The sequence below is a fragment of the Callorhinus ursinus genome, unplaced genomic scaffold (assembly GCF_003265705.2).
Source record: "Callorhinus ursinus isolate GAN/ISIS: 27379988/994484 unplaced genomic scaffold, GSC_fseal_2.0 scaffold1, whole genome shotgun sequence".
Classification (NCBI taxonomy): Eukaryota; Metazoa; Chordata; class Mammalia; order Carnivora; family Otariidae; genus Callorhinus; species Callorhinus ursinus.
In genome coordinates this window covers 57,742,193-57,758,634 of record NW_027397063.1, presented here as the reverse complement: position 1 = coordinate 57,758,634, position 16,442 = coordinate 57,742,193, and the positions used below count along the sequence as shown (strand labels likewise).

The window sequence follows — 16,442 nt, the reverse complement described above, 5'->3', positions numbered from 1 at the left end:
CTTTTTTCTTGTCCACTTCTGTAGCATTTACCATACTGTTCATCAAAACCTAACATAAATGACATGGCATTATTTACGTCTTCCTGTGCATGCCCTTTTGGACTGTAATTTTTTAAATCATAATGCCTCATACTTTAATTCCTCCTGAATTATGGCTCCTAGCATAATACCTTTAATATAATGGGCACATATGAGATCTTTGTAATTGACTCTGGTTCATATGTTTATCCTTCTCTGAACTACCTCCAAACTTATTTTAAGTATAAACTTATTTCAGCTAAATTGTGTGCAAAAGGCTTGTTTTCTAATTGTTTCCTGAGGCTCAGATTCATCTGTACTTCAAGACTCGTTTCTTTAGGGTAGATAACTGCCATATTTCTTTTGTACTTTTCACTAGCACATTTCTGTTCTCATAGAGGGCACACATAACTTAATATTTGACAGAGAATATTTGACATAGAGAATTAAAGAATTCTCTATGATAAATAGGTAAAACAGAAATGACATCCTAGAGTAAAACCATGGTTCTCTGATCTCCCATATTTTTCTGACAGTGACACAAAGGACAATACTGGGAGATATGACTGTCATTTAACAACAGCTAAATAATGCTTTAGAGAAGAGGCTAGAAAGGTAACCCAAGGCAGTGAAGCAGACCACTGGGGAATCATAGTGAATAAGCCCAATCTCAAGAAGACAACCAACTGCTGCCAAGAGGAATATGGATTTGGTTGGCCAGCTTATCTTCTGATTTTTGAAAGAGAAGCTGGTAATCCAGATTTCTGTATAAAATATCTTGATATTTACATATTTACAACAAATTTATTTTTTTACAGATTTTTTAAATTATTATTTTATTTATTTATTTGACAGAGAGAGACACAGCAAAAGAGGGAACACAAGCATGGGGAGTGGGAGAGGGAGAGGCAGGCTTCCCATGGAGCAGGGAGCCCGATGCGGCGCTCGATCCCAGGACCCCGGGATCATGACCCAAGCCGAAGGCAGACGCTCAACGACTGAGCCACCCAGGCGCCCCTACAACTAATTTATGTTAAAACAACAACTGTGGGCGCCTGGGTGGCTCAGTTGGTTGAGTGACTGCCTTCGGCTCGGGTCATGATCCTGGAATCCCGGAATCGAGTCCCGCATCCGGCTCCCTGCTGAACTGGGGGTCTGCTTCTCCCGCTGACCGCTCTGTCTCTCATTCTCTCTCTCAAATAAATAAATAAATAATCTTTAAAAATAAATAAATAAATAAAACAACTGTGTGGGTCAAACAAAGCATCTCTAACGTCAAACTCAGCCAATAGGCTGTTAATCTATAACCTCTGTATTAGTGTTTAAATACGAATTCTTTTTCTTTATATCATCACTTTTGATCTTCACAACAACTCTTTGAAGATTCTCATCCACATTTTACCAATGAGGAACTCCTCTAAAATAATGAAGCCAGTAAAAAATCAAGTCAGGAACTCAAGCCACATACTCCATCCACTCAAAACATATAGCCTTTTGCCTTATATTCAGTTCTTAACTTTTGCATGTATGGGGGGGTTGTTAGGAGATGAGGAATAGTCATAAGTCTCTATGGGAATCTGATGAAAATTATAGATCAGCTATAGATCCTCTCCACAGAAAAAATGGATGTAGGAACATACATATCAAGTACTGCATAATTTCAAGAGATTCACAAGTCCCTGAAGCCTAGATGTCTATGGGACAACTATAAGAGACAGAAATGTACTCAAAATATCTGTAGCTGTACTTAATGATAATCATGAATTTATAATCAATAAATCAAAACTATTCTGAACCTATTTACACTTCTAATTATTTTGCTGTTAGAATAAATTCTACTTTTTATTGTTATATAAATATTGTCTTTTATTTGCCTTCAAACAACAAGTTTTTTTAAGTATACAACTTTTGAGTTTCAAGGGAACGAAGTATTGACCTAGAATTATAGAATTTGTTGAGTAATATCATGTTTTCCATATGCTTCCAAATGTCAAATATATTTTCGAAGTTGCTATTCCAGACTACATAGTTTCTTTCTTTCAGTTCTCCTTGGTTTGGAAAACTCACCACCAATGTTACCATTTATTTATTCTCTGTAGATTTCCTTCATCTATATTATTTCTTCTTTTTTTTTTCCCCCAAAGATTTATTTATATATTTTAGAGAGAAAGAGAGAGGGAGAGGGTGCAGTGGGAGAGGCAGAGGGAGAGAAAGAAAATCTCCGGCCGACTGCCTGATGCAGGGGCATGGCTTGATCTCATGATCATGACCTGAGCCAAAATCAAGAGTCCAACGCTTAATCAACTGAGACACCCAGGTGCCCCTATGTTATTTTCTTCTTTACAGTACAATTACTTATATTACATATAGAGTAGAAAAACATTTCCTACTTTGCACTTAATGCTTTTTCAGTCAATGCTGATCATTTTTCTGACTATTTCAGCTGTAGTGTCACATAATGTCTGTATCTTCATAACAGAATCACAGTTACTGTCATAAATTTACTTCCTGGGATATGAACTAATTCAACTAACTCCAAAACCCATACCCTTTCCAATATACCACAGTGATCAGAGAACATTCATTGTAAATATAATTTTAATCCCATTTTCATTAGCGTACCTTCTAATGTTTGCTCACACCAAAGCTTAACAACCACTTTTTGGGGAGTGGCTCCACTTGAAGGCTCAATCTTCCTGTAGTCACTGCCCATGAGTTCATCATTTAGTGTCAGCAAAAAGTAGTGTCATTTACAAACTTGGGAATTTCAATGTCTAGTTCCTTATCTAGCCATACATTGTAAAATTAGTACTAGCCCAAATTCAAAATTTATTCTAGCGCGTCCTGTTACTCAAACTCTTCCACCCAGTGATGTATCTGCTGCTAAACATTTAGCTTATCATTTATAGAACATCCCATGTCTTCCCTACCACATGCCAGACTTTATTTTTGATAGGCTTTATTGCTAAGCCCTGATAAATGCTTTTGAAAGTTTAATTACGTTCATCGGCATTCTTCATACACACATGAATATAACCCTTCAAGAATAATAGTGACTACTATTTATTTTCTGCCATGCACCAAATACTGTGCTAGGTTGTTTATGCAATCTTATTTAATCCTTAAAAATCTCTGAAGTGTAGATATTATTACCATTTACATATAAGAAAACTGAGGCTGAGAGTTTAGAGAATGTTCCAAAAGTTACATTACATACATAGGTGGTGGAGGCCAGAATTCACATCCAGTTTTGTCCAAAGCCTCAGCATATTAAACAGGCATAATTACCCCTGTACATAAACATAGAATATTACTTTCTCCCAGATTATACTGACTCAACTGAGTGTTTGTTATATATTAGGTCCACCTGAACTAAAGTAAGATTTCCTGTTTTTTGTTTTTAATAGTTTTTTTATTTTTTATTTATTTATTTAAAGTTTATAAAACTCACTTCATTTTATTTTTTTATTTTTTTCAATTTTTTATTATTATGTTATGTTAATCACCATATATTACATCATTAGTTTTTGATGTAGTGTTCCATGATTCATTGTTTGCATATAACACCCAGTGCTCCATTCAATACGTGCCCTCTTTAATACCCATCACCAAGCTAACCCACCACCCCATCCCCCTCCCCTCTAGAATCCTCAGTTTGTTTCTCAGAGTCCATAGTCTCTCATGGTTCGTCTCCCCCTCCAATTCCCCCCCTTCATTTTTCCCTTACTACTATCTTCTTCTTTTTTTTTTTAACATATAAGGTATTATTTGTTTCAGAGGTACAGGTCTGTGATTCAACAGTCTTACACAATTCACAGTGCTCACCAGAGCACATACCCTCCCCAGTGTCTATGGCTCCCACCCCCCCACCACTCCAGCAACCCTCAGTTTGTTTCCTGAGATTAAGAATTCCTATTTTATAGTTTCCATCCCTTACTCTGAGTCCTTAAGAGTGAGGATCATATGGTAAAGGAACCTATCCTCAAGGATAATGATTGGTTTTATTCAAATAAATCTAGAAAGATTCTGCCTGCTTCAACAAGAATAAAACTGAGGCTAAAATCTTTTCTTATGTCTTCCAGAGCACTAAGAGTGTATTCAAGCATCTGGGTTTTTTGTGGTTGTTATTCCTATGGTTGTTTTGTTTATTTTTGTTGTTTTTTTCATTCTTGTAGCTAGATCAACTGATTCTTGAGCTCTAAAGGCACAATTCCAGCATGTTGAGAACTTTTATGAATGAAAAGCTTTGAAGCACCTGCAAAGAGCTTTTCAAAGGCTATTTTATATTCTCTTCATTTGGGGTTCATGCCCTTAAAAGAGAATAAATACCCAAGTTACATGAAAATATAACAATCAAACAAAAGAGCAAATTTTTATAATCTTAAACCTTATGATTTGAAAAATTATTAAAAGGCTACTGCAAATCTGAAAAAGGAGAGAGGAGAGACTATTTGCGAGAAAGGCATGGAGAAACCAGGTAAAAGCTATATCACACTTTTGGAAAATGGGACTGGAGAGAATTCATTGGCACTCATTAGCTGTCTCACTGTGGTTAATGTTGGACAACAGAGTATGGCAAAGCAGAAAAAACAAAGGACAAAGGACAGGGGCGCCTGATTGGCTCAGTCAGTTAGGTGGCCGACTCTTGATCTCAGCTCGGGTCTTGATCTCAGGGTCGTGGAAAAAAAAAAAAAAAGAAAAAACAAAGGACCCTGTTGAAGATCTTCTGTTGACAAATATCTCCCCTGTTTATTCTACCAAATGGATGTTAATTTTGCTTAACAAAACCCTTTTATAAAATGTTAAACCTATTGGTCTTTATAACTTTACCCCAAGTTACTATAATTAGATCATCTACAATTTAATTAAACTTTTGGAGAATGTTGAGTTTTAATTGGGTATTTTGATTGAAGCATGGAAAAGTTCAGAATAAAAACCATGAAGATCCCTGGACAGTCTAAGGACAGGATGACTGAGAAAGGTAGAATGATGAGACACTAAGGAAGAACAGGGCAGGGGAAAGGAAGTGAAAAAATACCTACTTTACAATTTTGCCACAGAAAAATAAAAGGTTATGATTCAAAGATCTTAGTTTCCATTCCGTTCTATAATTCTGAGGGCTACTATGCAAAGAATGAAATGTTTTACATACCAAATCATAATATGCTATATTTTCCTTCCTGGAATCAATACCATCCAACATTAAAGTAAAAGAGCTCCTTTTCTACCTCACCAACATAACAGAGGAAAAATTTATCAAAACTAGTTCCAGAGGACAATCAAAAGGAGAAATCAAAGGGAAGTAAATATCTTTCTAAACAAATGAATAACACACCCTCCAGTACTTTGATAATCAGTATTTGATAACTGAACGAAATCAGGGGTCCGATACAATTATTGGAATAGTTCAGAATATCTACTCAGGAACACACTAAACAAGAACTCTCATCAGACAGAGACAGAAAACGTGAAGAAAAGAGGGAATATTTCCCTACCAGCCTCAAGGCATTCCCTTTCCCCTGCGTAATAGTTCCGTCTTTTGCACCTTTCCATCTGTCACCTTACTATTTTCCTATCCATCTCCGCATCACCTACCAGTTATGTCTGTCTCCACAGTCACCCCTGTAGATCTCCTCCATAAAGTTTCCCTTTCTGCTCACTTGAATCTCTCTGCCCAGGGTTTACCCACACCTGCTCAACTCCGGCTCCTTCCACGAAACCCCCGGGACTCCAGGCAGGGCAATGGATAGCGCTGGGCACTCCATTCTCCAGCAGAGTAAGGGGGTTTGTGGGAACACAACTCTGAGAGGTTTGTGCCTCCACACCTCCATATCCAGAGCTCCCCCTTTCTCCCGGGGATCGTTCTCACTCACATCGTACAGTGTGGAAGGCGCAGCGCGGCTGCTTCTCGAAACTCTCGCCTAACTTGAGAACCCGCTCGCGACGGTCCATGTGCGAGGGTCCCGCTGCTCCATTCATCATTATTCTCCAGCTGTGACTTTGCCTTGGCCACCTGCGCTCACTCCCATCTGCCACCTCATCCTGAAGCAGCTGCACTTGCTGTGGCCCGGGCAGCCAGCAGACTCCGCCCCGCGCCTGACGCGCGCGGCCCCCCGGGCGCCTCTCGCGTGCTTATTGGTTGCCTGGAGAGGGGCGCCCCGCCCCCTGGCTCCGAGGATCCTGGTTCCGCCTCCAGGCCCCTTCCCGCGTTGCGACGCACGCCGCCCCGGGAAGGCTGCGCAGTTGAGGGGCTTGGTGGGAGCAGGATCACCTGGAGGAGGATGCGGAGAGGATGAGGTAACCCACCTGAGGTGGCGACTGAGGAAGGAGAGAATCTCGGGGTGCCTGGAAGCCAGGGCCATAGGGTTTCTGGGCCAAGCGCCCCGGCTCGTAGGAGCGCCTAACGGGAGGATCGGCGCCCTTTCTGTGGAGATCTGTAGTGGAAACTGAGGCCCGGGGAGAGGCGGGAGCGGGGCACAAGGCCCGGTGTCTTGCCCAAGGCCTCGTACCGCCGAATCTGGGTCTAGAATCCGGAGCGAAGGAGCCCGCGGCCTCAGAGATTCGGACCTTGGACCTCACTGGAGGCGACGCCGTTACCTCGGCAATCGCCCTCTGATCTTTTCCAGAGGAAGTTCCCGGTGGTATTAGGACCGGGACAGGGGACGGCGAGGAAGGGGGAAAAAAAGATTCGGAGTTAGGAATTACGGTGTTTCGGATCAGTTGCAACCAGACTGCATTAGGTAGCCTTCTTTTATTTATTTCCTTCACAGTGATCCTTGGAGGCAGTAACGGCACGGGCAGGAAGACGAAATTCCCAAAGGATCAAGGCCCGGGTTCTTGCTGTGGCAACAGGGTAATAATTGAAAAATAATTGTCTTTTTTTTTCTATCAAGAATTCATGAGTTTCATGGTAAAGATGAGGGAAGTGTTGTATTAGAGGAGAAGCATCCAACAGAAAGTTTACAGATGGTTGTCGTCATGGGTGGTTGTTTTTCAGGGTAAGTATGTAATCCAACTCTACCCCCATGCTTTCTTTAGCCACATTTGTCGGTTTATTGTTTTCGGCAAGTACATGAATATGTCTCCCTTAATCTATCTGCTTGTCTAAATTCTACTTTTTTTCAGGAGTATTAAGACTGTTTTGTGTGGTAGTTAAGTGCTCAGGTTCTGGAGCCAGAATTTTTGTATTTCAACCCCAGCTTCGTACTTTACAGTGTGGCTTCATGCAAGCTAAAGAATGCTCATCGTTAAAATTGGGGGAAAAATAATAGTGCTTATTCCTTAGAGTTGTTGAAAGGGTTAATTGAATTAATACATGAAAGGATTTAAAACAATTCACAGCACATAGTAAAATCTCTCCAAATGGTTATCATTATTGATGTATAACTCTATTGTCCCGCAACGTTTTAGAACCATCCTTGGTTTCTGCTTTCTTTTCTAAATCTTGAATTATTCTGGAAAGTAGGAATTGCTATTTTGTTTACTTTACAGATAAGAAAACTTGTTCAGAGAAGCCCACTCCTCTGATTCTGTGGTCTGTTTTCTTATCATCTGTGTCATTTATTTGGCACTTAAAGTATTTTATATAATTATTTTATTTTACATGTATGTATATATGTGTGTGTATACTTTTTCTTTCCCAACCAGAACATGAACAACAGGGACTCTGTCCCATATAAAATTCTTATGACCGATGCATCTAACATAGTGCCCTACACACGTGTTTGGTGATGATGATAATGTTTTGAGGGTGTTTTATTATGTTAACCAGAGGGCAACAACAGTGTTTTAAGCCTATTTTACTTTAAAAAGACTTCTAATTAGAAATCTGAGGTTTCCATACTGAATAAAGAAGAAAGCAGGTAGTCAAGAAATTGAGTTTTAAAATGCCCAAAGTTTGTGCTTTTATTCCTTGTTTCAACATATATTTATTAAGTACCTACCAGCTATCGGTTAAGGCACTGGTCTAGCCTCTGAGAATATGGCAGTGAATCAGAGATAAGAAGGCAGCAACCAAGGATGGTATGAATTTTATTGTCATGAAACTTACTGGTGTGAATTTTCACCAAACTTGTATTAAAATGAACCAGGTTGTACTAACCCAGGAATTTAAAAAAAAATCAGATTAATGAACTAAATAGAGTTCAAAAATGTACCCAAGTGACATTTCAGATTGCTTTGTTTATATCTATTCATGACATATTACTTGAGAAATTTATGATAGCTGTATGCATTTGTTCTTTTCTATAAATCTATAACCTCGTCTAACTTAAAAAAATATAGTTAGGTTTCTATCTTACACCATTCACAAATAACTTAAATGTGTGTGTAAAAACAAACAAACAAAAAAAGAAAATATAAAGATATAAGTGAATGAAGATAGCACTAAAACAAACCATAAAAACACCAGAAAAAATTAAGAGACTATATTTTAGCTTTTAGGGTAGGGAGGACCTTTCTAAGAATGTCACCAAGGTAGATGTCATAGACTAAAAGATTGTTATACTTGAGTACATGAAAATTGTAAAACTGTGGTAGAGACACTATAATCAAACTTAATAAATGACAGACAATAAGAAATTGTTTACAGCCAATATAAAAGGTAAAGGGTTCATATCCGTGTATGAAAAGCTGAAAGCGGGCGCCTGGGTGGCTCAGTTGTTAAGCATCTGCCTTTGGCTCGGGTCATGATCCTGGGGTCCCGGGGCTCCCTGCTCAGCGGGAGGCCTGCTTCTCCCTCTCTCACTCCCCCTGCTTGTGTTCCCTCTCTCACTGTGTTCCCTCTCTATCAAATAAATGGATAAAATCTTAAAAAAAAAAAAAAAGAAAAGCTGAAAGCTTCTACACAAGAATAAACCAATGTAAAAATTGTTGAAGCATATGAATAGAAAATATATGAAAGAAGAAATGGCCAGTGAACATGAAATGTGCCTAATTTGTCTGATAATCAAAGCAATACAAATTAAAACAAGATACCATTTTTCATCTAGCAGAAATATAAAAGATAACAGAATGTATTAGTGAAGGCATACTAAAATGAACACCCTTGTATGTTGTTAGTGGAAATACAAATTGGAACACCCATTTTGAACACCCATTTGGTTTAAATATATTTTGATGCACTCTTACAAAAGAAGCATAGCATAATGCAGCCCTTGGAAAAAGTGAGATAACTATCCACTCTCTTGGAAAGTTGTATGTCTATTATGTGCCAGGAGTGACACCAGGAGTTGTGGTGGGCTTTCTTTGAAATATTTTCAGAAAACTTGTATTTTAACGATTTATATTTTACCTAAAGGGATAACATTTCGATGCTTGTATTATGTCCAAGTCTTCAGTATAAAGGACAGTGGTGCCAGTGGTGAAGAATAATAGCTAAAAATAAGTGAGTTAGAAGTATGTCATTTGGGAATACATTTTGTGTTTTTTACTATTTTACATGGAAGGGGATATAATTAACATTGTAGTTAAAAACCATAGACTTTGGAGTTAGACTGATCTGGATTTGAATACTGATTCCACCATATGCTGGTGGAACTATGATAAGTTTCTTCTTCAAGCTTTATTTTTCTTATCTGCAAAATGAGATGATTACAGGCTCTACCTCATACTCCTATTGTGAGGATTAAATAAGATGATGAATATAAAAGCATTTAGTGCTGTGCTTAGTTCATAATAAATACCTAAGTATTTATTATAAGGATTGTACTTTTTGTTAAATAATGATATCTTTGAGCTTTGAATGCCTTAAAATTTCTTCATAAAGAAAAGTTATAACAAATTGAATTGGGATGCATTTTTTATTTAATTTTAAGATAATCGATTTTATTTACTATGCTATTTATAAACAAGCTTTTGTTATAATTACATTTCATTTCTGAGTTGTGTGTTGGGGATCCCCAAGACCAACCCCAGGTTCAGTGATTCACTTAGAAGGCTCACAATTCTTAGGATATAGTCATATTCGTGACTGTGATTTATTACAGTGAAAGGATACAAAGCAAAATCAAAGAGAAAAGGCAAATGGGGCAAAATCCTGAGGAAAACAGGTGCAAACTTCCAAGAATCTTCTCCCAGTAGATTCACATAGAACACACTTAATTCTTCCTATAATGAGTTCTGACATTTTGAAGTGCTGTCTACCAGAGAAGCTCACTAGAGACTCAGTGACAAAGGTCTTTATTGAAAGATGGTCATGTAGGTCATGTAGGTATCCTCTACTACCAAGTGCCAGAATTTCAAACTTCTGAAAGGAAAGCAGACATTCTGTATAAGCCACATTGTTTTCACAAACACTTTGGGCACAGTGAGCCACTCTTAATAGGGAATGGTGGAAACCCTTCTGAAATCCAAGTTCCTAGGCACCAGCCAGGGGCCAATCTTGTCTCAGGCCTATGTTAGCTCTTTTCTGCACTTAGTGTCTCTCTTATGATTAAAAAAAAAAAAAAGTAATTTCTATCCCAGGACTGTTGTGCAGATTAGGAAGAGTGAATGTGGAGCACTTAGCACTATTCTTGAGTCTTAGTGCACGATAAATAATATGTGCTGTAGCTGTCACAGTAAATTACAGGAGTCTCTAGCTCTTTTAGAGGTATTCTGATTAGAAAAACCAGAGTCTACTGTAAGGAAGAAGTTGAAAAATCTACCCTTCACATCTCAAAGCAAGCAAAGCTAAAGTTTTATTTATATTGAAACTGATTTTCAAACATTATTTAGGGAGCAAATATTTTAGGGCTGTTTGACCTTTATCTTTCTGATTCTGTTAAAATATAGGTGATATAAGAAATGAAGCCAACAGGTACAGATCCAAGGATCTTATCTCTAGCTGCCGAAGTTGCAAAGAGTCCTGAGCAAAATGTCCCTGTTATACTGTTGAAGTTAAAAGGTGAGAAAATCTTGGGGCACCTGGTTGGTGCAGTCGGTTGAGCATCTGACGCTTGGTTTCAACTCAGGTCGTGATCTCAGGGTTGTGAGGTCAAGCCCTGCATTGGGCTCTGTGCTCAGCACAGAGTCTGTTTAAAACTCTTTTTCTGTCTCCTTCTGCTCCCTGCCCCCCAAAATAAATAAATAAAGCTTTAAAAAAAAGGTAAGAAAATCTTTTTGTGATTGGCTAATATCATTGTTTAAGTAACAAAATAATTCCATCATGGGTATAGTTTTGGTATTTGTTTCTAATTTGCTCAGAGAAATTTTAACATTGTGATAAAGCAGTGATTTTTTTTTCTTTTTAAAATATTTTTAGTTATTATTCAAACTGTAAAAATACAAAAGCTCTTGGATTTGTTGAGCAAAAATAAGTATATCTTATTTCCTTTTGCCTTAGAAATAATAAACAACACACCTTTGGGAAGCTCAGAGTTGAAGAAAATCAAACAAGATATATATTGTTATGACCTCATTCAGTATTGCCTTTTGGTGCTCAGTCAAGATTGTTCTCGAATCCAGGGAGGTTGGACTACAATTTCCCAGCTTACACAGATATTAAGGTAAAATGAAGCAATAAGTCCACTTGTTCTTGAGGGGTGTAGTAGTAGATTCTTATTTATAACATTTGCTTCTTTTTATTCATCTGGTTAATAAGCACTGGCAACCTTCTGTGTGGTAGTTTATGGTTGTACTTTTCCTTCATACTATATATTATTGTTTCTAACTATATTCGTGAGTATTTCACTGTCTAAAATTTTGCTGCATAAGTCCTATGAAGATGATGATCATGTATTTTGCTCACCACTCAGTCTCAAGTACCTAACAGACTGTTTATTGACTAAAGAGTATATGAAGAAATGAAGATACTAAACGCACTGGCTCTATACTGGAAAAACTCACAATAGGGATGAGATGACATCATACAAGGCTGAATGAAATAGGTGTGAAATGAAAGATATAAGCAAAGTACTATAGGAGAACAGATATAGTTGTTCCATGTTGTGTTGATTTAGTTACTTTAATTGTATATTTCATTAGGTAACCCAAATTCTGTAAATAAAAATCAGAAGCAGCATATACAGACATACTGCCATGCTAGAAATTCAGGGAAAAGATCAAAATCGTTTATTTTTAAAAGAGGCAAAAAATAAACCAGTTGTTCTCAGTGCCCAAGCTACTTCCTAATTAAGTAGCTAAAAGCGTGCATTACTAGTTGATCTTACCTTTCAAAACTGCTATTCCTAATTTGTTACTACATAAAGGCCAGATTCAAGGTGTATAGTTAGAAAAAACAATAATGTACATAATGTTCTTTTTAATATTTTAATTTTCAAGGTTATTTCCTTAAGTAAATAAAGCCTTTGTTTTGATTAGATATATTGGCTCATGAAAATATTGATTGAGTAAGGCTCTCTGGGGTGAAATCCAAGTCTTACGAAATCCCCATGTTTCTGAATGTACAAAAAACATATTTTTGTTTATTAAAGTTCACAATCAAATTAAACACTCTTAAATAATTTAGGAACCAAATAAAAAGAGAAACTAATATATGTAAACATTTGTCCATTAACTTTAGGACTGGTGTGCAAAAAAAAAAGTACACTGAGCATTCACCAGTTTTTAGCATACTCATGGGTAGTCACTATTGCTTATCAGTGTCTTTACATTATGTTAAAAAAAGTGTCTGACAGCAATATGTACTAATTAGAGACCATTCTTGGGTTGAGGACTCTTGTTAGTATCAGTCTACACAAATACTTTTTATTATCCAAGGGTTGAATATACCCATTTTATATCCAGGGAGTGATTTTTATATTCAGTTTCAAGAGGATTCATTTCTCTAAATGACTTTCTCTCCTTTAATGTAAATTACAAAGTGTTCCTAATAGAGCTAGGTTTTTACTGTTTACTCTTCTGCTATAAGGAATATGTAGTCAGATATTTTACAGACTTTAAGAAAATAGATCTCTTGGAGGGTAGAATTGGTATTGGAGTGTTTGATTTCTTAATCTGTCCCTGGTAGACTAATCCTACCCTGGGTATTTTTCAGCTATCAGAGGTCTAAAAGGTATCAGTTAGCACAAATGTTTTTCATGAATTAGACTCCCAAGATATTGTATTGCTTTTAAAGTGTTTGTAGCTCATTCACTGAAAACTTGCCTCATTTCTCTTATTTGTGAGTCAAGTGTATTTTGTTTCCCAAAAGGTTGACAAGTAGGTTTTTAGGACATACGAGTCCTGGCTCTAAGTACAGGCAAAGTCCACACCACTTACTTTTCTAGAAAGTTGTAATGCTAATTTTCCAGCAGTTCTTTTTTGACTTGGCAACAAAAGAGATAACTAAAAATTCTCATTAAGGCACAATGTTGTCTATAGAAGCTCTAGCATTCAATTGAAATTTGTAATTAACACAAACTGAGTCACAGACTTGTGCTCGTATTTCAGCCATTGCTGTGTGGGCTTGGAGCCAGGAGAAGATGCAGAGGAATTTTACAATGAATTACTCCCATCAGCTGCAGAAAATTTTCTGGTTTTGGGGAGGCGATTGCAAACATGTTTCATCAATGCAGCTAAGGTATATGTGTTTATTTAGTGTTTTAATAGCCAAAATTCTTGAGATGTTCTACATTATTTTTCACATATGCAGTATTTGGCTGAAAGTACAATTAGAGTAGTGGATTCAAACATTTTTAAAATTACAACCAAAAATAATCTCTAGGTGTGAAATTTTAAAGTGCTGGCTGAAACATGACTTTTTGAAGGATCTGCCTTGCTTCATAACTTTGAGCAGCACCCATAGACATTTATTTCCATAGCATCTTCCAAAACCTACCTTCTACTTAAATTAAGAGTAGAGGAAAATATTGTTCTGTGGCCCAGCACTTTTCTAATAGCTTCAGTGGCAAAAAACTATAAAGGTGAACTTTCTCTGTTTGATCTTTCAGATCTTCTGTAGTTGAAATATTTCAACCCACACATAGGGCTTGTCAATCCAACAATCATTTGTTGGATGGATTATGCTAAATGCTATATGTACTATCTTTTTTTTTTAAAACCCATGAGTTACTTAGAAGTATGTTGCAATTTAACTTCCAGATATTTGAGAATTTTTTTTTTGTTTTTATTTAGATTCCAGCTAGTTAACATGTAGTGTAATATTAGTTTCAGGTGTACAATTTAGTGATTCCACACTTCCATACACCTGTTGCTCATCACAAGTGCACTCCTTAATCCCCATCACCTATTTAACCCATCCCCCCAACCACCTCCCCTCTGGTAACCATCAGTTTGTTCTCTATAAAGAGTCTGTTTCTTGATTTGCCTCTTTTTTTCTCTATGCTGATTTGTTTCTTGAATTCCACATATGACTGAATTTTCTTGATGTTTATTGTTACCAATTTTAACGTTAATTCTCTTGTGGTCATCAGATAACATACTCTGTATCATTTCAATACTTTAAAATTTTTTCTGACTTGTTTTATGGACCTTTTATCTTGGTGAATGTTTCATTACAAGCTGTCCTTGCTTTGTACAGTGCCATCTTAATTGAAACTCATGCATATTAGAACATGTAAGGATTTTGATATGCACAAGTTTCATTTAACATGGTACCATGCAAAAAGCAAGGACTGCCTGTATACTTGAATGTGAACTCTGCATTTGTTGTGTGCAATGTTCTATGACTGTCAGAAAAATTTGGTTATAGAACCTATAGGAATCATAAGTTTACAAGGCTGAAACTCCTTTATCTTGTAGTTCTTGGTGATGTATACATTTGGGACTACTGCTATATTAAAGATTGAGCAGATTCACAACTTTTGTGAATTAAGAAGAGAAATAACTATGTCATCATGGGATTTTAAATTCCATTTGAGGTGCTTTAAGTATATAAGGAATGGACACAGTCTTGTACTTAACGCCTAGGCTAATAAAGTAGACAAGATCTTCAGATATTTCTTATAGAAAATCTGAGACAGATGTATCTTTAATTAAAAAAACCCAACAAATTAAAAAATTATGAATGAAATTGAATGAGACATACAATATGGATAAGATAGTGATTTGAGTGTAAGAAACAAGGCAGAGGATCATAGGGAAAGAGAAGAAAAAATGAAACAAGATGAAACCAAAGAGAGAGACAAACCATAAGAGACTCTTAATCTCAGGAAACAAACTGAGGGTTGCTGGAGTGGAGGGGGTTAGGAGGGATGGGGTGGCTGGGTAATGGACATTGGGGAGGGTATGTGTTCTGGTGAGCTCTGTGTATTGTGTAAGACTGATGAATCACAGACCTGTACCCCTGAAACAAACAATACATTTTAAGTTAATAATAAAAAAAATGAAAAATATACCACAAAAAAAAGTACTGTTGGTAGGGAATTAAACTTAGTAGTAGAGTATGGGCTTTCTATGTAAATTAGTCACAAATTCTTCCAGCATCTCCTTTGGCATTTTGAGGGATTGTTAGCATTAAATAAATTTTGCATATTTCTAGATTTAATTAATTCAAGTTAATTAAAGTAGCATGAGCTATGGGAATTTGTGTTAGACTTGATTTCTTTTCCTGGCTGTGCCAAAAACTAACTCTGGGTTCTTAGGCAAATCACTTGATTTCACTGTACCTCAGTTTCCTCCTTTGTAAAATGATTTCTATCTCATGAATAGCTCAGACCATTAAGACAGCTTTCTATTTTCTTCAGTGTACTTTTATTTAATATTAGGGGGATAGTAATTACATTCTTTTCATTTATATAGTCCTTTTCATTTATATAGTCAGTCCTTTAATAATATTTTCCTGTTCTTTATTGTGGTATTTGTATAGAGACTAAAAACTTTTTTAGTAATACATCAAAGGGAGTAAACCAGCTACAGAAAAAGAGGGCCACTTTACCACAGGGCAAAATTAAAAGATTTTTAAGAGATTACAAGAAAACTGAAGTTATTAGTTTTATCTACCTAGGTGTTTCCCAATCAAAAAAAAATTAATTAGCTAGCATAGTAGATCATGTGGTGGGACATACACAGGATGATCTGGCCTAAACTGTAGACTGGTTAAAATATACGCATACATATATATGCACACATGTGTACATATATACATTCTTATATATTGCCGTAAGAAAAATACCTACCCCAAAATTTTGAAATGATTTAAGGGTAAGTTTTCTTAACCAGTCTCAGAAGCCATGAATTTATGGGTGGCATTATCTAATTGGTTTTTTAAGGAAAACAGGAAGTCTAGGAGCCCAGTACTATCCTTTGAGATTGACAACAGTGAAGACATGACAACCATGCTCTTTCTGCTGTGTCTTTTGGCGAAACTGGCAAAAGCACTTTCCTGGACTAAAGGAATTCTTGATCTAATGTGACCTTTCTTTTTTGTTTTTTGGGTTTTTTTAAATTCTGTTTAAGTTAGCATGTGTCTGTTTTAGCACCTACCTAATCATGTGCTAAAATAATACTTTTATTATTATGAAGAATAATCATTGTAATCATAA

General features: G+C 36.6%; 2 protein-coding genes across 4 annotated transcripts in view; one reads left to right on the top strand and one right to left on the bottom strand.

The window, feature by feature from the left end:
• Nucleotides 1-6,088, bottom strand: part of EAF2 (ELL associated factor 2) — a 40,822-nt gene extending 34,734 nt beyond the window's left edge. The window contains exon 1 of the mRNA XM_025868888.2: nucleotides 5,892-6,088. Within this exon, the coding sequence (XP_025724673.1) occupies nucleotides 5,892-6,000 (109 nt within the window). The 5' untranslated portion in view covers nucleotides 6,001-6,088. The remainder of the gene's footprint in view (nucleotides 1-5,891) is intronic.
• Nucleotides 6,089-6,175: 87 nt separating this feature from the next.
• Nucleotides 6,176-16,442, top strand: part of IQCB1 (IQ motif containing B1) — a 53,965-nt gene continuing 43,698 nt past the window's right edge. The window contains exons 1-5 of one of the 3 annotated variants that reach the window (XM_025875045.2): nucleotides 6,176-6,315; nucleotides 6,789-6,871; nucleotides 10,792-10,903; nucleotides 11,342-11,504; nucleotides 13,390-13,519. In XM_025875045.2, the coding sequence (XP_025730830.1) occupies nucleotides 10,804-10,903; nucleotides 11,342-11,504; nucleotides 13,390-13,519 (393 nt within the window). In that variant the 5' untranslated portion in view covers nucleotides 6,176-6,315; nucleotides 6,789-6,871; nucleotides 10,792-10,803. Of the gene's footprint in view, nucleotides 6,316-6,638; nucleotides 6,759-6,788; nucleotides 7,017-10,791; nucleotides 10,904-11,341; nucleotides 11,505-13,389; nucleotides 13,520-16,442 lie in introns of those variants that run through there. The other 2 variants (XM_073894258.1, XM_025875053.2) reach the window with 2 other exon arrangements.